Source organism: Lotus japonicus, chromosome 2 (genome assembly GCF_012489685.1).
Source record: "Lotus japonicus ecotype B-129 chromosome 2, LjGifu_v1.2".
NCBI classification, from domain to species: Eukaryota; Viridiplantae; Streptophyta; class Magnoliopsida; order Fabales; family Fabaceae; genus Lotus; species Lotus japonicus.
In genome coordinates, this window is record NC_080042.1 from 15,594,990 (window position 1) to 15,620,938 (window position 25,949).

The 25,949-nt window shown below is 40.8% G+C and overlaps 2 protein-coding genes across 3 annotated transcripts; both read left to right on the forward strand.

Annotated features, from left to right (window-relative positions):
* The first annotated feature begins 13,397 nt into the window (after positions 1-13,397).
* LOC130737672 (uncharacterized) lies at positions 13,398-18,227 on the forward strand. 2 transcript variants are annotated; one of them, XM_057589498.1, is made up of 8 exons: positions 13,398-13,570; positions 14,939-15,066; positions 15,178-15,234; positions 15,366-15,458; positions 16,208-16,286; positions 16,400-16,524; positions 17,261-17,404; positions 17,802-18,227. In XM_057589498.1, the coding sequence occupies exons 2-8, from the start codon at positions 14,941-14,943 to the stop codon at positions 18,036-18,038; spliced, it is 861 nt and encodes a 286-aa protein (XP_057445481.1). In that variant the 5' UTR covers positions 13,398-13,570; positions 14,939-14,940; the 3' UTR covers positions 18,039-18,227. The 2 variants fall into 2 exon arrangements, with proteins under 2 accessions (XP_057445481.1, XP_057445480.1); XM_057589497.1 differs by having other exon boundaries at positions 13,400-13,570; positions 14,933-15,066.
* Positions 18,228-20,468: 2,241 nt separating this feature from the next.
* Positions 20,469-25,857, forward strand: LOC130735270 (uncharacterized). Its single transcript, XM_057587342.1, has 2 exons — positions 20,469-21,449; positions 25,492-25,857. Exons 1-2 carry the CDS (start codon positions 21,183-21,185, stop codon positions 25,645-25,647), a joined length of 423 nt encoding a protein of 140 aa, XP_057443325.1. The 5' UTR covers positions 20,469-21,182; the 3' UTR covers positions 25,648-25,857.
* The last annotated feature ends 92 nt before the right edge of the window (positions 25,858-25,949 follow it).

Sequence of the window (25,949 nt, forward strand, 5' to 3'; positions counted from 1 at the left end):
CATCTGGTGCTTTGAGATCTTGTGCGCTGCTGTTGGCACCGCCCCATCTCCCACCAGCTTCTTTTACCTCTACGATGTCGACCCCAAGTCCATCAAAAATAAAGGGTGGATTTCTTTAAAGGCCCGGGCTGGCCGTAAATGCTTGAATCCTCATAAAAGCAACGCCAAGTCCTCTTTTGCCCGAAGATACTTCCGCGTGGCGGTTCACCCCGCCTATCCAGAGGCCTTCACCCTTAGGGACGGGACTGCCCTTTTTCCCCTTTACTGGACGGAGAAGCCTAATGGGATTACCGATCCTTCGGAAGAATCTTTGTCTGCCCACGACAAAGCCCTTTTGAATCTCCTCGCCCCACTACCTGTTCTTGACTGCTCAACAGTCCTTGAGGGTGCCCGCCTCTCAAGGACACCCAAATATCTAGGTCACTTATAGTTTACTTTTATCATCTCTATTTTCTTTCCTGTCTCTTATGTCGCTACTGACCCCCCTTTTTCCTCATTTATTGTTGCAGAAGATATGAATTTCACCAACGCCGAGCTCTTGAAAGCTCGTGAGAGGAAAATGGCCCGTTTTTCTCCAAAGTTCAACAACGAGGGCGATGGGAAAAAGCGGGGCGGTGCTGAGAACCAAGCTGAGGGCGCCCAAGCCCCCAAAAGGAGGAAATTGGTCAAAGTCTCCTCTGCCGCCGGCTCCTCCAACCCCGGCGCTCAGCCCACTACTGCCGCTGCGTCTAAAGGCAAAAAAGTTGCTAAAGCCTCCGCCGCCACGGCCACCGAGTCCACCACCATTCCAACTCCCAATCCCGCTACCTCGGGCGCGGCCACCGCAGCCGCCGCCAAGTCCACTACTGTAGGCGCCACAGCCGCCTCCGCCGGTGTCACAACAACCTCTGGTGACCAGTCACCAGCCGCTGACACAACCACCAACATTTCTCAACCCTCAGCTGTTGAGAAACTTGTCGCCGTCAATGCCACAAAAGCTGCCGCGTCCTCCGATGTTCCTGCTGGGGAGAAAGAAAAAGAAAATGAAACCCCCAGGTCTCCCCCTCGCCAAGACGCACCTCCAAGCCCGCCCCCGACAGATGATGGGCGCTCCGCGTCTTCCCCGCCTCGCCGCGAAGAGAGACCTTCTCCTGATGCCACCGCTACCCTTGACGCGACCCAGATCGAGCAAGCTCCTGGTAAAGAGGGTGGCTCCTCCAGCTACTACAACATGCTTCCCAACGCCATTGAACCTTCAGAGTTCTTGCTTACCGGCCTCAACCGTGACGTCATAGAGAAAGAAGTTTTGAGCCGGGGTATTAATGAAACTAAGGAGGAAACCCTTGCTTGTCTTCTACGCGCTGGGTGTATTTTTGCCCATGCGTTTGACAATTTCAACGCCGCCGCTGCTGAAACTAAACGGTTGAGGACTGAGAACACCAAGCACCAGGAGGACGCCGCCGCTTGGAAGAAACGCTTCGACAAACTGCTAGATCAAGCGGGCAAAGAAAAAGTCCAGGCCGACAAGTTGATTGGCACGGTGGGAATTAAAATTGGCGAACTGGAGGATCAACTGGCGCTGATGAAGGAAGAAGCGGATGATCTCGATGCAAGTCTTCAAGCTTGCAAAAAGGAAAAAGACCAAGCTGAGAAGGACTTGATCACCAGGGACGAGGCGCTGGTTGCTAAGGAGTCAGAACTCGAAGCATTGCGCGCTGAGCTGGAATCAGTGAAAAAGGCGCTGGCGGAGCAAGAGAAAAAGTCCGCTGAGTCCTTGGCTTCGGTGAAGTCTGACATGGAGGCGGTGATGCGAGCCACGTCCGAAGAGATCAAGAAGGCGAACGAAGCTCATGAGGAAGCCCTCGCCACTAAAGATGCCGAGGCGAGGGAACAAGCCGCTGAGGCGAGGGAACAAGCTGCTGACATTGCCTATGACAATCGCGAGCGCGGCTTCTACCTCGCCAAAGACCAGGCCCAACATTTGTTCCTGAACCTTGATTTTAGCGCTATGGGAGTAATGAAAGAGATCACCGCTGAAGGACTGGTTGGTCCTGATGATCCTCCTTTGATTGACCAACACCTCTGGACGGCAACTGAAGAAGAAGAAGAAGGAACAGGAGAAGAAGAAAGAAATAATGAATAGTGTAATTTTAACTTTACTTAGCCTTTACTGTCCTCTGTAATGCACTTTTCCGTCATTCCTATATATAAGCAACCTTTCGCCATAGTTTTTATATCGCCTTTAAATACTTCGTAAATTTTGTTGGATTGCTTTCGCCGTACATTTTTTGGTCGCCGCATTCTTATTGTTTAAAAATTTAAGAATGAATTTCGTAGTTTAACGCCCCAACACGCCGGAGTAATAAAATACTCAACATCCTGAGTGACCAAGCACTCGCCTTCCACCCTATTCATTCGCCGACCTTATATCTTGCGCTAGTTTTTCACGCGTCATGTGATTGAATTACGCCTAACGACTTCGTGCATTAATTTTAACTAGGACTTGTTGCTTGGTATTTCACCGCCAAGACTTTAGACGTTTTCCACAAAGGAATAAACGGCCTCCATTCTTGAGGGCTTCGCCCGGGGCTTTGCCCGCTCGGGGCTTACAATGCTTGGGTCCCAATGGCCATTTGGGGGTCCCAAGTCTTTTGCCTAGTTTATGGTGCTCGTCGTATTCTGGCGAGACTTACCCAGCACGTCGTTTACGGAACCGGCGATCACATCAGACTTTCCGGGGGGAGATTCCCATGCGTCAAAGGCCCTTTGTGGAATCGCCGCCACCTTCAGGGTTCCAGCAAGCCCCTTTGGGGATCAAGCTTGTCCCACCTAGTGATCGCCGTAATTCTTTATATCGATCGGCAATTCCGATCGTCAGGGAATCCCTGGAATTTTTGGATGTGAATTTCATGAACTTTCGTTTTATTGATGGAGCGTCTCGTTAAAAAACTCCTTTCGGAGAAAAAGAGCACGCTTTTGTTACAATGGAGAGTTTTGAGGTACTTTTAGAGAAATTGAAAATATCTATCTTTGGTGAATTCACTTTGCCCATCCGAAGTTCTTCCTTGGAACTTCTCGCCTTTTCAGCTTTCTCGTTCACGATCAACTGTAATAATAGCGCAGACTCAAACCGTTGAACGACCTGGGTAGTCGCCTTCCGTCAAGCTCCTCCAAGTGATAGGCCCCTGTACCAAGAACTTTGATAATGCGGTAAGGCCCTTCCCAGTTCGGAGTCAGCTTGTTTCCCGGGGCTCCTGACCGCCACTTTAGGACCAGATCGCTAACTTGCATATCTCGAACGCGAACCCTACTATTGTACTTGGCGGCCACGCGCTGCTTCATCGCCGTTTCTCGAATGTGCGCCTCGTCACGCGTTTCGGACAAAAGATCCAACTCCATCGCCATATTGGCTTGATTCTCCCCTTCAAAATCCGGCTGAGTCCGCCATGTGAAATTGTCAATCTCCACCGGCAACATGGCATCTACCCCATAGGTCATCCTAAAGGGGGTCTCTCTTGTAGTAGATTGCATAGTGGTGTTGTACGACCATAGTACCACTGGGAGTTCATCCAGCCAGGCTCCCTTAGCTTCCTCAAGCCGTCGCCTTAGTCCACGCAGAATTACCCTATTCGCAGATTCTACTTGCCCGTTCGTTTGCGGATGCTCCACAGAGGCGAATCTCATCTGTATGCCCATTTCCTTGCAAAGTTCCCTTGTTTGGTTGCTTGAAAACTGGGTCCCGTTGTCGGATACGATCGCCCTTGGGATCCCGAACCTACAAACGATACGCCTCCAGTAAAAGTTGACTATCTTTGCAGAGGTTATTTTGGCCAGGGGCTCGGCTTCAATCCATTTTGTGAAGTAGTCCACCGCTACCAATATAAACTTCATTTGCGACCTGGCGGTCGGAAAAGGTCCTACCAAGTCCACACCCCACATGGCGAAAGGCCATGGGGCGCTCATCGTTACCAGCTCTTTTGGCGGTGCCTTAGACAAATCCGCAAACACTTGACATTTTTTACACCGCTTCACAAAGTCCATACAATCTTTCCTGAGGGTGGGCCAGTAGAATCCCGCCCTTAACACCTTGCAGGCCAAAGATCTCCCCCCAATGTGGCTTGCACACACTCCTTCATGCACCTCAGACATTATTGCTTCGCATTTCTCTAGCGGTACGCATTTTAACAATGGCGTCGAAAAACCACGGCGATACAAGTGTCCGTCAATGAGAGTATAGTGGCTCGCCTCTCGCCGTTGTTCCTTCGTGCATTGCTCCACTTCCGCCGGGTCCCCCGCCATGATAGATAATATGGGTCCCATCCACGTCGCCCCTCTGTTCACACATGCCATGAGCTCGCCTTCAATGCTGGGGTACGCCAGTGTTTCCTGAATCACACTTTTATTGTTGCCGGGCTTCCGCGTACTCGCCAATTTGGCCAACGCGTCGGCCCGCTGGTTTTCTGCTCGAGGAACATACTCTACTACAACTTCTTGAAAAATTGTCATCAAATATCGCACTCGCTCCAGGTACTTGATCAGATTGGGATCCTTGACCTGGAAAGTTCCCTTCACTTGATTCTCCACCAACTGCGAGTCCGTTCTTATCAACAAACTTCCGATCTTTACTTCACGTGCCAACTTCAATCCGGCGATGAGAGCTTCATATTCTGCTTGGTTGTTTGTTGCCTTGAACTCGAATTTCAGCGATTGCTCCAATACTAAATCTCATGGTCCTTCCAACGTTACTCCCGCGCCACTGCCACTGTTATTGGAGGATCCATCCACAAAGAGAGTCCGCTGAGTGTCCACTTTTTCAAACCGATCTGGGATCAACTCCACCACAAAATCAGCCAGTGACTGTGCGCCAACTGTGCCTCGCTTATCATATTGTAACCCATATTCAGATAATTCAACCGACCAGGCGACCAATCTGCCTGACAAATCCAGTTTTTGTAACACTTGCCTCAGAGGCAAATCCGTCCACACCTTCACCGGAAAACTCTGAAAATAAGGTCTCAACCGCCGGGCGGTGACAAGGACCGCCAGCGCCGCCTTCTCAATTTTCTGGTATCTGACCTCTGCACCCTGGAGTGTGTGGCTTACAAAATAAACAATTCGATGCTCGCCATCTATTTCCTGCAGTATCACCGAACTCAGAGCACTATCACTTACAGCAAAATACAAGTGCAGTGGGTGTCCCTGTATTGGTTTTGACAAGATTGGCGGTGACGACAGGAGTTCCTTGAGGCGAACAAAAGCTTCTTCACACTCCGCCGTCCACTCAAATGCAACATTTTTTCGAAGACACTTGAAAAAAGGGAAAGATCTATCGCCAGACTTGGGAAGAAATCGAGATAAAGCTGCTATTCGCCCTGTTAAACGTTGGACTTCTTTCACATTAGAGGGGCTTTTCATCTGCTGAATCGCCTTGCATTTGTCTGGGTTTATCTCTATTCCTCTGGACGTGATCATGAATCCTAAAAACTTGCCGCCCTGAACACCAAAAGAGCATTTCTCCGGGTTGAGGCGCATATTGTGCTTCCTTATCTCGCCAAATGCTTCTTCCAGATCTTGATGATGGTCCAAACCATGTACTGATTTAACGATCATATCATCAACATAGACTTCCATGTTTCTTCCCACCTGCCCAGCAAAAACCCTATCCATCAACCTTTGGTAGGTCGCCCCAGCATTCTTCAATCCAAACGGCATGGTGCGATAGCAATAGTTGACTCTGGCGGTCATGAAAGCCGTTTTGTCCTCGTCTGCCGGGTGCATGCGGATTTGATGATAACCAGAATAAGCATCCATCAAGCTAAGAAGTTCGTTGCCCGAGGCACCATCAACGAGACCATCAATGCTGGGAAGGGGATACGAATCCTTTGGGCATGCCTTGTTTATGTCTGTGTAATCCACGCACATTCGCCATTTTCCATTCACCTTTTTCACCATCACGACGTTCGCCAACCACGTCGGATATTTCACCTCTCTGATGAACTCTGCCGCCAGCAACTTGTCAACTTCTTGTTGAACCGCTTTTCCCTTGTCTCCGCCCAAGCGCCGCCTGAGTTGTGAAACTGGCTTGACACTTGGATTCAATGCTAATCGATGGCAGATGAAGTTTGGATCAATTCCGGGCATGTCCTTGCAGCTCCAAGCAAACAAATCTAAGTTTTCGCCTAGCAACTTTGTCAGGCGCGTCTCCTGCTCGTCCGTCAATCTAGTCCCAATTGTAACACCCCGGTTTCTCAACTGAGGAGTCACATTAGTAACCTAACAAGTCTAAGGACTATTTCTTAATCCTGAGAAAACACAATATATTTTTTTTTTCCTTTTCGAAACAGCTGAACATAATTGAATATATAACATAGACTTTATTCAACAACCCATTCCCGACATAATAATAATAGTGTCATACATCATCATGAACAAGTTTCCAAAGTAAGTACGCTCACTTAGACAAGTGGCGAATATAAGGTTTAAACAACAGAGTTTTCAGAAGGAAAAAGAAACTCAGACATAGTCCACCAAAAAGGGAGAAGCAACTGCTTCATCCACCTCTACCCGACCGCCCACGGTCACGGTCTCCAACTTGAACAGCTAAGCTTCAGCGGAAGGCTCTCCATCGCCTAATAGCGTTAAGCGCCCAAACAACAAGTAGCAAATAGAAAGGGTTAACTCCATACAATTACCATGTATGAAAGAGAAAATCATGCTATTCAAATTTAACTACCTATCATGGTAAATAAACCAACAACATAACTAAACTCATATATCAACTTATAACATCAATTCAGATATCGACAACCTAACATATAACATCAATTCAAATATCGACAACCTAACATATAACATCAAATCAGATATCAATAAACTAATAACTAAAATCCAACAACATAGGGTTAGGTGTTAGTTCCCTATAATGCAACTATATGCTTCTACCAAAATGGATCGATCAGCAACGTCTCTCAAGACGGGACAATCACGCGGGACCACACCCACCTCATTGCCACTTAACGCCACTCCGGACGGGACAATCGCGTGGGACCACACCCACCTCATCGCCACTTTAGAACATCTCGAAAGATGGGACAATCCCGCGGGACCACACCCACCTCATTGCCACTTTATAACGCCTCGAAAGACGGGACAATCACGTGGGACCACACCCACCTCATCGCCACTTAAGAACCAAAGCCTATATGCCAAGTCAGTCAATAACAATCCCCAATCCAATGATTTAATTCGGAGAAACCACATGTTATTCCTATTATCAACGAACATAACTCAATTCAATTGCATACCAACTCAGTTTAATGACAGAAACCAGTAAACGGCCGAAGCCTCTCAGAAAACGGAGACACACGTCTCAATAAGTTTACTCGGCCGAAGCCTTCAGAAAACATTTGGCACAAGCCTAAAAAAAACAGTTAACATAAGCAAGCATAATAATCATAATCATATGCCAATCAATATAAACATCTTCATCTCAAACACAGGCAGTGCGATAAAAGCAGGCAAGACTCAAGGACACGCTAAAACCGAGTTACCCTTACCTTCGTGAGTAGAAGTTGGGCATGGAAATTGCGAACCTAGAACAAATAAAACACAATCATCAACACAAGCTTCACTAGGAGCAACACGATCTACTAATACTAATCGAAATCGTAAAGAAAGCCTCTAAAGCTTCAGAGTTCCTATTTAGGCACAAATTGACAACGGAGACTTCGTTCGCTAAAACGAGCATAACTCGAGCTACAGAACTCAGAATGACACGAAACCGGCGCCAAAATTTCGACAATTGAAAGAGCTACGCAATGGCTCAGGTCATAGAGACCCAAAAATTATTTTTGGACACGGTACCCTAAGCAATAGGTTTCGGCCACTATGTAAAATAGGGTTCCCGAACTTTTCCTTCGATCTAAATCGATTCCTAGGTATTCTTAGGCGATATCTAGGCCAGGGAAACTCTCAGAAAAATTATCGGATCGAAAACTGTCACAGGGGTATTTTGGTCAATATTTTTAGCTCGGAAACTCAAAATCAGAATTTCGAAAAACAAATTAGATGGGGTCGACACCAACGACGATTATGACGACTAATCCTACTAACGCTAAGCTCAGTCGAGAGTTTTAAGCCCAAAGGACGGAACTTTAGCCAAAAATGGGTATTTCCTACAGAAATGAATTCCGACAGCATTTCGGCGACATTCGGCAAAATGTAATCCGCTAGAAGTACTCTTGGGTACGAAGAGAATATATTTAGACACTAAAATCAACCTATTTGGACAGTTTTACAAAAAGCTCAAAACTTGGAGCACAGAAAGACATAACAAAAAGCGACGGAATTTAAGATCAGAAGAAAGAAATAACATCAGTACCTCGAGGCCTACGCGTAGCAACGAACAGAACGACGATCAGGCAAGAACCGGAAAAAAACTCTTCCTCCTTTCTCCCTCAAGCTCACCCACAACCAACAAAGAAAATGAAAAGAAAAAGAAAAGAAAGACCAGAGAACGTGGTCTGCAGAAGAAGAAGAAAGAAAATGAAGGTGTGATTTTTTCTTAGTTTATGAAGTCCTATATATAGGAAATTGAAAACGCGAGTAAATGATTATTTCGCGATTCCGATTTTTCCTACTGATTCCAACGTATTTTAGACACGATATTCTTCCCGCTGAATCTTCTAATTCTTCAAAGAAATATCAGTATGATTTTTGGTTTTCGAGGCTTGTTTTTAATGTTTACTGGCTTAAAATGCACTTTATGCACTTTTTGATTTTGACCTCGGATGCAGAAACTTCCTTCTGAAGAAAGATTTGGAACGTCGATTAGAGTGGGCCTACGCGTGTGGAATCTTCGTTTGAAGCTCCGAATAGAAAAAGTCTTCATTGTCGGGTGATTCTAGGGTTTTGAAATACCAGGGTTTCAGTTTCGGCAAACTTCCGATGATTGGAATCGGACGTTCGTAGATCCTAGAGTTTCGCCTCGAAACGATTGTGATATATGGAAAAAGAGAAGTTCTAACATTTCTCTGAAGATTTTTGGACTAAATTCCTACAGTGTTCCAAGGGTGGAAGATTGTTGGAAATTTTATTACTATAGTGTTCCAAGGGTGGAACATAGTCTTTTCCTAAGGTTCTTATCCTAGGTTTAAGCGAATCGATCGTGCTATACCTTTTTATCGATTTTGATACAATCCTTAGACTTTTCCTGAACTTTCTCCTTCATAAATTTATTTCATCCGATAAACTCTTGTTCAGGTTTTTCCTTCGCGATACATCAAGCCTAATCGTAAATGGAAGTCTCTTCCACTTATTCTAAGCTTAAAACTTGGGTCTTACACCAATCTTCAAAGTGCGATCGCCAAACTTTAGCGCCTTTGTTTCCTCAATTGGCGTGGGCCTGTTCACTCGCCCCTCGCCACGTGGGTCAAGATTTTCATCCGAAGTTTCAATTTCATAACATCTGTGCCCAACCAACGCACTCTTCTTGCCATACAGGTTGAGGCAATTATTATAACATTCCCTCGCCAATTTCTGGTCCACCTTCAGCTTGCCAACCTTTCCATTGCTTAGTGGGTACTTGACCGCCAAGTGGGCTGTTGAAATCACAGCACAGAGGCGATTCAAAGTATTTCGCCCAATGATAACATTGTAAGATGCCACCACCTGGAGAACCAGGTACCTTACCTTCAAAACCCTGGCACACTCATCTTCCCCGAATATTGTGTCTAGATCAATGAATCCTCGCACCATTACTTGCTCACCCGCAAAACCTACCAAGGTTCTCGCATATGGGGTCAGATCATTGTCAGTCAGGCCCAACTTGTCAAATGCGTCACCATAGATAATATCAGCCGAACTACCCTGATCCAGGAGTACCCTTCTAACATTGAAACTATTCAACCTTAATTGCACTACTATCGGGTCATCCTTGTGAGGCTTTATTCCCTCAAAATCTGCCATCGAGATTGTTATGTCAGGGTGTACGAATCCGAAAGCCACTTCATGAACTGAATTAACTGCACGAACATGGCGTTTCCGTGCCGCATGGGTGTCACCACCACCGCCAAATCCTCCGGCGATGGTGTTTATGGTCCCTACGGGCGGTCCTGAGTGTTGAGCGAACGTGTCATCAGCCCCTTTGGTGGCGATAGCCGCTGATTCTTGCTTTTTCTTGCCCTTAGTGTCCGTTCGCTCCTCCTCTCGCTTATGCGTTTTGTTGTGATCGCCGTGGATACAACTGCTCCTTGAAAGCCTAAGCTTTATGTTCTGGGAATGAACATTGAGGATAGGGATAGTACCTAGAGAGTGGAAAATTGTGCTAGAGAGAATGCTGAATTTCACGTGTTATTCTGTCAAATGGGCCAGAAGTCCCTTACAATTGGTAACTACCTCCTATTTATAGAGCTTGGGCACTACCTATTGGGCCGATTGGGCCTCCGAAGCTGAGGCCCAACTTAAGGCCAGGCTCTCGCCTCGGGGCGGGCCACACACTGGGCGTTGCCCCTCTAGGGGCTCGCCCAGTCCACCGTTATTGGTTTAAGCTTGCCTAATAATTTTTAGGAATTTGCATTTGAGATTCGGGTAGGTTCCGATGCATTGCTTTCTTGCGGTTCCCCGGTGTGGAGATCGTAGGGAGTAGGTCGGATTAGGGTGTCGTGGCATAACAGATTCCTTATTGGATCTGATTTCATTCGTTAGATTTGTAGTTGTGTTCTTTCGTTCATACATTCGGGAACTTGCCTTGGTCAAGACTTGATGTAGATTTTATTTACTGTTGGGTGTAGGCATTACATGTTTTGAAAACAATTCAAAAGAAAAAAATTACTCGCTTTATAAATTCATTTGGAAAATATTGCATATTTAAATTAATAGGTTACTAAAGTGACACCCGAAAATCAGGGCGTTACATTTCCCACGGTATCAAATCCCATATGACGCCAAGTACTTCTATCCTGAGGGCAATCCCGGAAGCAGTGAAGCACATTCTCATCTTCTCCATTACAAATCCTGCACGCTGCAGCTGAAGCCATCCCACGACGGTACAAACAAGCCTCGTAGGAAGAGCTTCTTGACAGGCCATCCAAATGAGGATCGTACATTTTAGCGGAACTTTTAATCGCCAAATCCAACTTCAGCATGTCACTGGATCAGCAGGCCCAAGAGCGTTCGTGACATTATGGTGAATGAGCGATGCATACCCAGACATAGTAGAATAAACCCCAAAAACATGACCCATCCACCTAAACCCATCACAAATGTGAGCATTAATTCTCGCGTGGAAACACCAGATACAATTGGCAACAAAAGCCGGAATAAAGGTCCACAAGCGATCAAGCCTCCAAGTCTCACCATCCTAGACATCCTTAATGCGAAGGTCAACATCATGAATGTCAACATAAGGTACAACTCAACACAAAGGAAACAGGGTACACCAAGGAACATACCAGAAGGAAGGTAGCCTGTCGCCAATCTTGAATTCAAAACGAGAAAGGAGAAGGTCACGAGCTTTCAAGTAAGCTTTCCAAACTGACCGTCCAAGCCATCCATAGTACAAACGGTAATCTAATTTTCATTTAATGCTTTTGCCCGTTATTGTACTCTGCTTTAGACAAGACTTCCGAAAAGTTGAACCAAGAGGTAGGTAAAATTCTCGTGCAGTGGATCTTTCCTCTAGAGGAAGATGATGTAATATTGTGGAATTGTAGGGTGAAGATAAAGAACATCATAATTAAGATATATTTTTTTAATTATTATTTTGTTATAGGGTATGAAATTTAAGATTAAGAATCTTTTTTGGTTTTTTATCTTTTCAATAATTTTAGTTTAACTTAATTATTAATTAAATATGTGGAAATTAAAAATGACACATGACATGCCATGTCGGCGCTTGCCTGCTACTTTGCAGATTCGCCGGAGGATAAAAAGCAAACTAAATACAATCAGAGGGGTATGAACCAAACTTTTTTGAAGGAGGAATCAAAATCAAATTGGGTAAATAGCCAAGTTGGTCCCTGAAAGTGTCCGCCGCCTTCAACTTCGTCCCTAAACTTTCAAAATAACGCTCGTGGTCCCTGAATGTGCCAAATCTCTCTCATCAGCCGTCCCTGGGTTAAAAAAAGCTCACTCCGTTATCAGAAAGTTGAGTTGGAAATTTTTTTTTAAAGCCAGCAGCTGATGTGGCATTTCAACCCAGAAAATAATAAAAAAATAGTTAAATAAATTAAAAAAACAACTTCAGGAAATAAAAAAACTCACCCTAAATTAGTCTTCATCATCTCACCGTCTTCATCAACACCACACCAGAACCTCCTTCCATTCTGCTTCCAAATCCATGTGAGATCCTCACTCCTCAAATCAAATCCAACCCATGAAGAACCCCCACCACCGCTAGAAGAGGAGTCAGTGAAGAAGGTCCTCTCTGAAACACCCACCAAGAAGTGGAGTTGATCTCCGTCCAGGAAGCGAAGGGTCAAATCGCCAGCGAGGAGGCCGGAGCCGTCGCCGTCACCGGAGAAGAGAGTCAAGAACGATTCGAGGTTAGTTCGTGGACGAGACTCCGGTCCCTTGGCGAATCAGAAGCTCAAATTGGTTAAAGGTCGAGTCTTTGAGGGTTTATTACCTGATGGGTTAGCGGCGGTGGAATCCTTTTCCTTGCGGTGGTCGAAGTCGAGCTTCCACCCCTTGTTGCTGCTGCTGCGGCGGTGGTGGGATTCGTGCGGTTGGTCGCTGCCAATGTCGCCTAATCGGATGTTGGGCCTCCTTTGTCGCTTGGTTCTAGTTGGTTTTTGGTTGTTCAATGATTTGTCTGGATTTGTATTTTAAGATTGAAGAAGGTGCAGCATGGTGGTGATGGAAATCGTTCCGGAAGAGGGTTAAATTTATGGGTTTAAGTTTATTTCATGGTTTTGTGATTTGGGTTGATGGATTTTGGTTTTTGAAAGGGAAAAAGGGGTGGGGTGAGGGACAGTGTTAGAGGGAGATGAGGGTGGGAAGAAGAAGAAGAAGCAGATGAAAAAGATGGAGATGGAGGAGGGTGATGGTGGTGGACTGGTGGGGAGAGGTAGAGGAAGAAGGGGGAGAGAAAGAACTTCTTTTCAACCATAGGGACTAAATTGAAGTCTTCAAAATTTTCACAATATTCAAGGACTAAATTGAACCCTTCCCAAACATTCCTAACATTCACATGCCACGTCACACTTCCGTTAACGGCCGTGAACTTTTTTTAACCCAGGGACTGCCGATGAGGGAGATTTGACACATTCAGGGACCACGAGCGTCATTTTGAAAGTTTAGGGACGAAGTTGAAGGCGGCAGACACTTTCAGGGACCAACTTGACTATTTACCCAAATCAAATTCCCTTACAAACCTAAAAAAATAAAATTAATATCTCTCTTGCTGATTCAATAAAACCCTAAAAAAATTCCCCTCCCACTTTTTTTTCTCCCTAAACCCAACAGCTTCCACCTCTTTCCGGCGTACTGTGCTTCTTTATCTCCGTTCAGGCTCCTCCGCCGACCACCGCGCGTCACGCTGCCAGCCATCGTGCCACTATTTCCAAATCACCTCTGTTCCAAGCTTCCATTGGTTTGTCTCTCCTATCATTTTTAGCTGTTGTGCTTGTGCTCTGTTTGGTTGCTTCTGAATATGATAATGCGTTATTTTGTGGTTGAAACTCTTCAAGGCTCCTAACCTCCTTTGATGTTTGATTTCCTCTTTATGGTGGCGTTAAATGCCTTGCTTTGCTGTTCTCTAATTACAATTTGTCTCCATTTTCACTTTTAACTTAACGGCATAGTACTAAAATTGAACTTAACGCGCTATGATGTTGTTAATGTGTTCTGATTTATGTTTTCATTATTTCCGCATGATGCGCGCACTCAAATTGCTTATTATCGTTATTGCTTCTCTTCATTATGATCTTGTTATATGATTGATTCAAAGTTATTAGCTTGTGATTACGTCGGTTAATATCCCATCTAAGCTTGTGCCCTAACCCTTCAACATGAAAATGAACTAATGCCTCAAGTTGCTTGTGAAGCTCATTCACATTGGACTTAGGAAAAGAGATTAGCTTGTTTTTTAACTTTGGGCAGGTTAATTGAGTAGTTGGCCTCTATCTCTCTATTTTGTGCTTGTTTTTGAATTGGATATTTTTATTGTGTAAGGTTGTATATCATGAGAATTGTGAGTGATTTTCTTTGGTGAGGTTTTCCTTCGAGTGATTGCTTCTGTTTCGGCTTTAAGCATATCCATCTCTGTAGTGATATGCTTTAGATAAGTGGGGCTTTGTAAATTAAGAATCTGGACACGCTTCTCTCAGTTATCTGTTGATGTCCTTTGGCTGCAATCACTGCTTCAAGAACAAAGTTTCCTCTGGTGTTTCCCACATTGTACTGTGATAAACTTAGCACTGTTTCTTTGGCTCACAGTCCGGTGTTGCATAAACGAACTAACCACATGGAGCTTGACTTATTTTTTGTTTGAGAAAAAGTGATCAGTAGGAAGCTTCTGGTCCAGCATTTTCCCTCAGCAATCCAAATAGCTGATGCTTTGACCAATCCTTTCTCTTCTGCTCATTTCAATTCATTCAGGCCCAAGCTCTACATCACACCCTAGTAGAACTTGAGGGGGCGGGGGGGGGGGGGGGTATTGGAGCATTAAATCAATGTGCTACTGTGTACACTGGATAATACCCTATGTAATCTGTTAGTTAGTTACATTAGCTGTTAAAAGTTAGTTTTAGTCTCTTCTGTTAGTCACAGCTCATATGAGCTCACTTATATAGTATACTGACAGTGTAATATTTCATTCAAGTAATTTATTCATGATTGATCAGAATCTTCTTTCTGCTATCTCTCTCTCTCTGAATATCTCTCTACATCCTATAGATACATAGAAGTTTCTACATTGTACTTTTAGTAATAAAGCTTCTCTAAACTTTGGCAGTTGTAGGAATGGTGGGTTTATCTCTAGGAGAACGACATTTCATCCAAGGTGGCATTGCTCAGGATCTTCGCTGTGATGGTAGAAAGAGATTGACTTACCGGCCAATCTATGTTGAAACTGGAGTGATTCCCCAGGTAATGTATGATTTGGCACTTGCTAGGGTATCTTGATGATTTGATCCCTACCTTCTGATTTTTTCATGGTATAAATAGCCTTAATTTGTACATTTATGAACTTCATTATAGGCACATGGTTCAGCTAGAATCAGAATGGGTGCTACAGAGGTCATTGCCAGTGTGAAGGTTTGTTAAAATGTTTTGATTGATCTTTTCTTTCATGACTCATCACATCTTTTTGTTCAATAGTTTGAATAAATTTTTCAAATCATATCAGTTCTTTTATTAACCATGATATAGTGGCTATACAAGTGCAGGCTGAACTCGGGAAGCCAAGCTTATTACAACCTGACAAAGGGAAAGTCTCTATATATATTGATTGTAGTTCGACTGCAGAGCCAGCTTTTGAGGTTTGCATATTCTGTTTCTTATCTTCTTTGTTCAGTGAATTACCCAAACGTTCTGGTTTTCTCAATATCATTGAACTTCTAAGTACTTTGAAAGTTGATAGCAAAACAAATAAATAATTTATTGGAACTTTGCTCTTGCACCAAATGCAGTTAGGTTGCTTAGTTTATATTGATACGACAAATAAATAATCCTAAGTTTCCAAACACGTATTGATTATCGTAGTTTGTCCATGTTTCTTGGGCACCTAGGTTGAAATTCTTTTTGAACTTGAAAGACAAGGCTATACAAGAAAATGAAAGACAACGAGAAATTGTCTCAACACCCAGAACTGAGAGCCCTAGCCACTATGGCCAAATTCGATCTGTCCCACCCACCTCCTCCCCTTAATACTACTTTCTCAGTTCCTTTCCTTTCTCTCTCAGTCTCTCTCCATTTCACTAACTATCCTCATTTCTCTCTTCCAGGTGTCGCTTTCTTCTTCCTAGTATAAATATTTAAGTCTGAGGTTCATGACTTTTGGTCCTGCAATTGGCCCACACCCTTTTCCTTGTGTGGGTGTGGACTCGTAACATTAAATCCTTAAAAGTTTGTGATAAGGTTAAATGATGCAATGTATCAATAAGTGTTTGACTTTGACTCATCAAAGATAGTGTTTTCTGTTATGCTGGCCTAGTTATCATTCTTGATATGTGTAAGGCTCCAGTGTAATTAGTTTTATCGCTGTTCTGTATCTTTGGGATGTATATAGGGTAGAGGGGGTGATGAGTTGTCAGCAGAACTGTCTGTAGCTCTTCAACGCAGTCTCTTGGGGGCTAAAAGTGGAGCAGGTTTGTCTTTCTCCTAGTTTCTAGATTATGCTTACTACCATATGCTATCCCTTCCAAGTTCTTACCTCTTAATTTTATGTTTATTGCTCTTGTCTCTACTGTTTATTTTTCAGGTGCTGGTATTGATCTCTCCTCGCTCGTTGTTGTCGAAGGGAAAATTTGTTGGGATCTTTATATTGATGGACTTGTTGTTAGTTCAGATGGAAATCTGTTAGACGCACTAGGTGCTGCCATTAAGGTACGGCTTAAAATAAAATCAGAATAATAAATGATTGAACAAGATGACAATAATGGATTCTGGCGATGATGTAATTAGGATTTCAGATGCCATCCTTTGATGATGATGTCAATACTGTTTACTTTTCAAATTTTCCTGTTGGCTCATCATATTTTAGACATTGATCATATTACTAACATGATATTTGGGCTGTTTCAAAATGTGAACTAAGACCCCCTTCTTTTATTTCATATTACTAACTTGAGTTTGCTATAATCTTATTGCTTCATTAAACTGCTACTTTGTTAGCGTAAATAGTTAGGTCTTTGTTTTGGTAACTGTTATGCCAGCTGTCTATAGCTGTTTGTAATCTGTTAGGTAGTTATAGTCGGTTTTAAACAGATAGTTAGTTACTTGGTCAGTTAGTATAGCTTTTCATGTAAGCTGATCACATAGCTATTCTATATAAGAGCTATTCTCTGTAATCACTATTCGGATTATTCAATCCTGAATTCTTTCATCTTCTCTTACATGTTTTCTCTTGTCTTACTCTTCTCTTATCTTAATTAACTAAAAATATCTTAGTTCTTTCTACCTGTTATCTTTGTAATTACCCCAAATAATCCTGCAATCAGTTCAATGGAGGTTTTTTGCTCATGGATTTGTCTTTTTACCTAGATGTTGAGAATATAAAGCTATTTTTAGAATGAAGTGAAAAGGCCCTAATCAATGCAACTGATGCCTTTCATTGTTTTAGGCTGCTTTGAGCAATACAGGTATTCCAAGAGTCCAAGTTGCTGCTGGTGCATCAGGTGATGAGAAACCAGAAGTTGAAATAAGTGATGATGAGTTTTTACAGTTTGACACATCTGGAGTCCCTGTTATAGTTACACTGACTAAGGTAACTGTCATGAATCAACTATCCTAAAAACTTGAGGTGTTGGGTGAAGACACACAAATGATTTTATATTATATCTCTAACACAGCCACTCATACAAGAGCCCATTGCACTTTAAGTGTGGACAATGGTACTTTGTGGACATTGCACCTTGTGTTGAAACTCAATTTTTTTATTAGAATAATGAGGGGTAACAAGGATTGAACTCTGTACCCACTTAGTCATAGAGGCTCTGATACCATGTCATAAATCTTCTATCCCAACAGCTTATGCTGTTGGGTGAAGACACATGAATAGTTTTGTAATATATTTCTCTCAATAAGACAATAACATGCTATCATGTGTTCTCAGATTGAACTTGGTTTGTGAATTACTGAATTTTATACAATCTGATTCCTAGGTTGGGAGGCACTATATTGTGGATGCCACATCAGAAGAGGAATCACAAATGAGCTCTGCTGTTTCCATATCTGTTAATAGGCAAGGTCACATCTGTGGTGTCACCAAACGAGGAGGTGCGGGGCTGGATCCAAGTATTGTTCTTGATATGATATCTGTAGCTAAGCATGTGAGCGAGCAGTTAATAAACAAACTGGATTCAGAAATAGCTTCTGCTGAAGCTGAAGATGAGTCATGACATAGAACTTAGTCATGACTATGATATGTTGTTGTACACACTTCAATTATTTAGTAGTTTACCAGGACTAAATTTTGTAACATGCTAACTCTTGCTACGTAGGGATTAAAACTGAGTGTATTTTAGGAATTTGTCTTTTGAGTTTGAGATGGCTGTTTGATGCTCTAATCTTACTAACCACTTATTGAACTGGCCTGGTGTTAGATTCTGTTTCTCAAGTTTTTTGAGCATGCAATAGCTTAGTTAGATGCAGCTAAACCTGAGGAGTAGGAATTAATATATGCGTTTTTTCCTATAATTTTTCTACTGAAAATGATTTTTGATGATTAATCAAAATAGTTTTTTGGTGCCAAAATATTTTAAAGAAACTAATGGACAACTTTTTCCTTGCAGAAATTTAAATCAGGTTATATTTTATACGCATTTAATGTTTTGTTTTTCTTTTTAAAATATTTTTAACGCATAAGTATTTCTAACCTTGCATCTAGTGGTGGAGGGAGGGGAACACGGGTGCCATGGCTCTCCGAACTTTTCAATTTTGTGTTTTTTACATGTCATGCATATGTATTTGTTTTAAAATTATTTTGAATCTAGAGGAAGCATATATATTTTTTTTATAGGCAAATGTTAGTTGTTAGAAATGTTAGTAAATTAATCCCTCCTCTAGGTTAGAATCCCGAACCCTTCACTTTTTATCTCACCCAACCCTTATGTCCCTAACTCTTATCACTTGAGCTATTATTCGGAAAGCAAGCATATATAAATATATAAATGGACTCACGTTTCAATTAATTAATTAAGCACCAATTTCGGTGTGATTTTAAAATACCAATGAATAGCTTTTATCTAATATCCTTTGTCAACAAACAACACGGACCAATGCCGCGGGCAACGGCAACAAACACAACATAAAAAGTTACAACTCAAAAACATAGACCATACCTAACACATACATATAGATTGTTGCTATACATTACCAAAATCACGTTTCATATGACAAAAATGAAACGTTAGAGTATATATTACTTGGTAACTACCTTACTTAAGAAGGATAAGAGGATAACTCACTTGACAGCGCGGACTGAGTGTGTGTAAAGAGCTTTAAGGTTCGATCTCCACACAATATACTTTGGGAAGGGATGAAGAGCCTTAAGTGTGACTAAATCTTCTATCCCAAATAGTCGTCATCTGAAAAGTAATAAGGTACCGAATAATTTATAAAAAAAGTTATTACTGACTAACTATTCATATGTTGGTGTTATTGAGAATCAATACTCTTAAGTGACATGACTACTTCAAAATTGAGATACCTTTAATATATATATACTTTGTCTTTTATTTTACTTTAATATACTTTAAATATTTAAATATATGAGATCCCTTTCAAGTATGTCACTTGAGATGATTCATTTCAGATGTTATCAGAGTTTGTGATAAAAAAATGGAAAAACATTTACAAAGTGAACATGAATGAGACTTTTTTTCTTTTTAAGTTCTTATACCCTCATCTAACATAATCCAACATAAAAGTTGAAAAAAAGTAAGAATTAAAGGTGGGTGCACCGTTAGTGTAAACTTTATTTACACAGTCATTCAATTGAATCATGTCACATTAAAAAAATTATTTTTATTTTAATTTATATTTAATGTAAAAATTATTATTCCTCCTACTTAACATGTTGTGATTGGTTGTCAAACAAAAATCATTTTACACCAACAAAGTATATCAATTAAACTAAAGTAAAAACACATTCCATCAATCCACTAAGTTTTATTGCATTGAAATAATGTAAAATGTATAACCAAAATAAATAATGTAAAATGTGTTTTTAGCGTGAAACCAACCGAAAACCAAATACTCTTTTAGAGTTTTAGTCCTTACAAACTATGACATCAATCACATTAATCTCTGAATAAATGAAATTTTATGTGAAGTACTTAAATATATACGTTATCAATTGATATTAGTGCATCTACAAGTCTGTCAAGTCATCACAGTTAGTAAATAGGGCTCATCTTCTTAAGTATTTATGGGATGTTCAATTTCTAAGTGGTTTGTATGGAGAAAAATTAGTTGTGAGAGACTACTCATTTAATATAATCTCAAAGTTTCAATGAAATTGGTCTTATAGCTGTCCGCCTCTATTGGCCTCCTCAGCATGTCACAGGTTATCTTGCCTGGAAGTCTTTTTCTCCGCTCTACCATTTTGGAATATAAAAAACGATTGAATATAAATTTCTTATAATTTTCATGAAGCACCCAAATTTGTGTCTGAATAATTGATATCAGTTGCATCTTTTATGAATGATAAATTAAACCAAAAGACCCCACAGTCTACACAAAGACAACATTAAGCAATTTCTTTGTTGTTCTTTCTACACTCATTCCATTGCACTCTTCTGCTACCTCTCCTTTTCCTTAGGCTTAAATACTCTGTAGGTCCCTGAAATTGTACCCCGTATCAAAATAAGTCCCTGAAAATTTTTTTTCCGATTCCGGGTCCCTAGAAAAATTTGTTTGATCAAAATAAGTCCCTACGCCGGAGAAGACAGTGGTTGCCTCCTCATTGTTTCCACAAACCATGAAATAACATGTTTAAAACACTCCTAGACCTTCATATATCTGATCTGGGCGAAGGAATCGCAAGAAACAAAGCTAAAACGAAGAAACCGAGAAGCTCCATAAATTCCGGCGAGAAGAAATCAACTTGCGACTGGCCTTTTCTCTTCAACTGTGACGACCCAGCCCACGAGACCACCACCACTGAGTTCCTGAGGACGAGACGAAGCCGGCCCAACACCCTGGTCGTAGCGCCGCCATGACCGCCGTCGTCAACCACCATCTTCTCCGGCGTAGGGACTTATTCTGATTAAAAAAACAATTCCAGGGATCCGGAATCGGAAAAAAAATTTTCAAGGACTTATTTTGATACGGGGTACAATTTCAGGGACCCCTAGAGTATTTAAGCCTTTTCCTTTTTACTTTTCTATTTTTTTCCCCCCTTTTTTTCCAATCCCAAATGCACATGATAGTTGAGTTGCCACTGCTCTAACCAGATTGGTATTCACAATCTGACTCTAACAAGCAAGAGAGGAAAAGGGTTGGTTGGAGAGTGATGAGAGAGTGAGTGAGTTTAAGCACACATGGAAAGAGGAGCAGAGAAGGAGTTAGATAGAAGGAGCAAGTTTCTACACAGTTTGATACAGAACAAGAAGAAAACCAACACAGAACAACATGATGATGGTGATGATAGCACTAGCAGCAGCCTCAACAGGAGCAACGTTCATGTCAGAGCTTGTGATATGCCTCTCCCTTTGCAGAATCATGCTTTCCAATGCGCGCGTCAACACCTCGATTCTATGCCTGCCAAGAAGCTTGGCAGTAAACTTCTGGCACTGGCACTTAAGAAGGTTCACTTTTTTTTTCTAGGAAATTTTGATTTTTCCAAATTCTGTTTCTAGGTTCTGATTCTTTGATGCATGTTGATTTGGAAACTTTTGGTGTTATGGAAAATGGTTAGATGTTGGAACTGGTTCTGTTTTGATTGGATATAAAATTAGTGTCTTTTTGTTGTTTGTTTATTTGTTTCTGTTTTGATGTTCAATCTTGCCTCTTTTACATGTCTAGCACAAGTTTCATAGTTAAACTAAACAAAAAAACTAGCTTAGTCAGTGGCTAACCAACTTTATGTGCAAATTTTGATCTTGGGTGTTGATATCAGGTCAATTGATGTGTCTGATTCCTTTTTGTTTCAGTCAGTTAGCTAGAACTAAGCTTGTTTCTATCAGGTGATTATTCATTGTGTATATATTTTTAGGATAAAGATATTCTCAAATGATGTCTCATTCCTTATCCCGCCAATGGGATTGTGTCATGTGATGTCAATCAAAAACCACTCATGTGAGGTTATAAATGTCATGTCCATGTATTTTTCAATAATTGACATGTCATAATTTCATCGGTTGGAACAGGAAATGAGACACCATTTTGTGACAGAGGTTCTTGATCCCTATTTTTACCATGATTTTGAATGCCGATAGTATCTTTCAAGCACACATGCTCTAAATGTTTGTTTTATTGAGTGGACATCTTTTCCTAATATGTGCAATTCCTTTGTAAATGTTCTTGTGGTGTTTAGAATAGTGTTTTTTTATTTCTTGATTCTTAGAATCTTAGTTCATCAAATTTCCAATTGACTGTGGTACTTTGCCAAACAGTGGTTTTTCAAAACGTTTTAAGTTCAGAGAGGTTTTTTTTTTGGTCCAAATTGTAGACTTATGGTTGAACTCTTCATTGTGATCATAAAAGTTACAACTTTACAAATTCTTTGTGACTTTCTGTTCTATGTTAACCACAAACCACTTTAACTTCAAATCCTCTTGGAGAAGTCTCTGAACATATATTCATGCTTAAAAGGCTTTATGGTAGGTTCCATGGAGTTAGTTATCTTTTGGTTCTGTCTCACCTTCCTTATAAGGTACACTGATAACACACATATTCGCAGCTTATAAGACTCCCCCACAGGAATTTTCTGGTATATAACTATATATGATTACTTATACTAGAAATTTAAGTTCTCTTTTCCATCTGAATCTCAATGATCTGATTTGAGTTCTTTTAATATAGGTATGCTGCTGGTAAATAGTGTATTAGGATTCCAGAACTGTTTCAAAGTTCTTCAAACCTGTTTCTTTTGTGTTTTCTTTTCCCCTTTCATTGTCAGTATTTCTTACTCTCCTTTCCTGATCCTTGCATTATTAATTAGACTTCCTCCAATCATAATTTTCTCTTTTCTTCATTTCCCAAAATATCTTTCCTCTTCATACTTATAATAGGTACCTGGGTGGTCAACTTGTAAATGTCATGGATTCATTATGTATAGGATGTCCTCCCTAGGCCTCCATACAGAGAAAGTTCCTTGGCTTGGTGCTAGCCACCTGACCACCTCTTATTAATGACCCCAAGCAAGTAGACAAGTTGGATAGTGCAAAAGTATCCAAACAGGACCGATCTTGTACTCTTTGGAAAGATATATGTTTGAATATATTGATAGGAAAAATGATTGTATAGGGTAATGTTGTGAAATTCAATTATGAAATTCCATAATTGGTCATTTCCGCTGCAAAAGCGAATTGATTCTAAAACTTTCAAAACGTGCCACCAAATTTTTTATACTATACTTCAAAAAAAAAAAAATCATACTAGCTACTACTGTACTGAAGGTTGTCAGACTCGTGAGTCTAAACAAACTCGTTTTGGGTAGGTAGACTCGACTCGTAGACTCGACAAGACTCGAGTCTACCAAACCTTATAAGCAAACCAATATATCGTGGGAGTGATAGAAAATAGGTAACATCCATCTTGTCAAATCATGGTACTAATATACACATACTATAATGGCAAGGTATGGACATTCTCAGAGCTAGAAAGGGTAGGATATTGCCTCAAGGAATGGATTGTTTTACACAAATTTTAGGGAGTTGCAAACAGAGAAAGGATACCATGCAATACTTGAATTTAGGGTGAATCACAAAGATTAAAAAAGACAGTAGAGTCCAAACAATCAAGTGATACTTGAGCAATTTTATTTAGAAGAATCAACTTCAACAAAGTGCCCTTGCTGAAATGGTGGGAAGACTTTTTTCTTTTTTGGAAGATTTAAGATCAGGTATAGTATAGGTAATTATGCTTACACTATGAAGCCGAAAAGTGAACAAACAATTCAGAGACGCGAGAGAGGAGAGGAACGCGAGAAAGAAATTTGAATTTAGGTTTAGTTTTGGGGATTTTTAACTTTAAAAAAAAAAAAAAAACCTTGACTCAGTGACTCGGTCGAGTAAGACCGAGTCATATCGAGTCTGGCAGCGAGTCGACTCGTTTTTCCTAACTCGCAAGTCTACCGAGTCAGCGAGTTAACTCGCGAGTCTAACAACATTGCCTGTACTACACTAAGATAATTGACTGTACTACACTAAGATAAACATGAAAGCAGAACTTGGAGTCTTGGATCAAAAGTGATAGACTCAAATTGCAATACCTATTTGTTTCAGATTCAGTCACGCACATGCTTTATGCATGATGGTGTGAAATCATTGATGAGGAGCATAGGATTTGGTGGTTTATATAAAATGATGAATATGGGGTAAGGGTAACCATCCTTATGAGTTTGGTACCTTTGTGGTCCCCTTAAGGTGGCAGCACTTTTTATGGCAACTCTCTATCTGAGCATGTTGGAATTAGGAAATCTGACAACTATGTTTATTAGGTATGTTGGTTGTAAAAATTTAATACTCCCTCCCTCCGTTACTATTTAACTGTTCACTATGGGTAGAGGCACACATATTAAGGGTGTAATTAATTTTGTTAATTTTTAGAAAAATTGAGGATTGTTTTCCTAATTTACCCTTTAAAGTGTGTGTTATCTCTCCTCATTTATTGTTCTGTTAAGGGCATTATATGTAAAAACATCATTTAATGCTCTCTTGAAATGTTAAGTGAACAGTTAAATAAAAACAAAAAAATTTCTTCAAGGTTGACAGTTAAATAGGAACGGAGGGAGTAAATCGTGAGTTGATCTTTCACCAACAAAAAGGTGATTTAGTAGGTCACTTTTATGCTCAAAATGTTACTTGGTCCCTTATTTTATAGACAGAGCTTTCTTTGTTGGCAGATGATATGAAAGCTATAATTTCAGGATTCCTACTGCACTAACTGCAAGCATAACTTGTTTGTCTTTTATAAAATGTATATTTGGGATATTTTAATGAATGATGGTATCTTTGGGACAAGTATGGCTTGTGCAAGATTCTTGGTTGGTTCTTGCTCCATCTATTTCCCTCACAGTATGAGCATATTTTTGTTTTCATTAGAGTTGAGCTTTTTAAAAAGGGCTCTTCTTATATAAAAAAGAAAAATTGTTACTCAGTGGTTCAAAAGATCTTTGTAGACACCAGTGAGAAATGTTGATAACATAGTTCTTAATATTGTGAAAGAGGGGTAGAGGGGGGTTAAAATGGATGTTGAAAGATATCATTAAAAGAAACCTCATGGTTATTAATATCCACAAAATTTGGTTCACTTAGTGGAATAGGACTTTTGTTGTACTCACTTGATGACTTGTAGGTAGATTTCATACTGATATTACTTGAAATGTTTAGGATTATTGTTGGCTATTGTCTTTGTTCTCTTTTTTCCCTTCAAAAGAATGATTTATTGTGCGGAATTCTGCAAAATAAATAAATAAAAAGAAAAACATCTAAGTACCACACTATTATATTTTTATTGGAGGGACATGGAAGGAGACTGGAAAGTTATACATACTGATTTCAAAATGCTAATTTTTAGATGGAAAGTGACTTTAGGGAATATTTTTCCCGTTGTTTTCTAAATTTTGTTACATGGTATGAACTACTTGGATGGCTAATTAACAATAGAAACTTGTTGGTTTTACAGGAATTTGATTCTTCATATGGTCCTGCTTGGCACTGCATTGTGGGTACTAGCTTTGGTTCCTATGTCACACATTCTGTTGGTGGGTTTTTGTACTTTTCCATTGATAAGGTTTTTATCCTTCTCTTCAAGACAGCTGTTCAACCATTGAACCATTGATAACTTCCACAGTTATGAGTTATGATGCCTCCTTGGGAAATTAAATTTTGAAATTTCATATTAGCTGATATGTTGTGAAGTTATAAATTGAAACATTTAAAGACACTTGTATTGTGTAGCGTATTTGATGTTCATTGCAAAATTTTCTGAGGCAAGTCACAAGATATTCATTTTGTTCAGCTCAGAAGAACATTTTACAGACTTATTACTGACCAGCGATAAAATAAAATAAAATTCTTGTGCTTTTTTTAAGTGTACAATAATGTGTTTTCTAAAACATGTGCACGGAGAACCATATGGTT

Coding starts and splice junctions, on each gene's coding strand:
- LOC130737672 (XM_057589498.1), top strand. CDS start 14,941: ATGGTGGGTTTATCTCTAGGAGAACGACATTTCATCCAAGGTGGCATT. Junction 15,459..16,207: donor CTGCAGAGCCAGCTTTTGAG/GTTTGCATATTC, acceptor GGATGTATATAG/GGTAGAGGGGGTGATGAGTT. Junction 16,287..16,399: donor GGGGGCTAAAAGTGGAGCAG/GTTTGTCTTTCT, acceptor TTTATTTTTCAG/GTGCTGGTATTGATCTCTCC.
- LOC130735270 (XM_057587342.1), top strand. CDS start 21,183: ATGGAAAGAGGAGCAGAGAAGGAGTTAGATAGAAGGAGCAAGTTTCTA. Junction 21,450..25,491: donor TGGCACTGGCACTTAAGAAG/GTTCACTTTTTT, acceptor TTGGTTTTACAG/GAATTTGATTCTTCATATGG.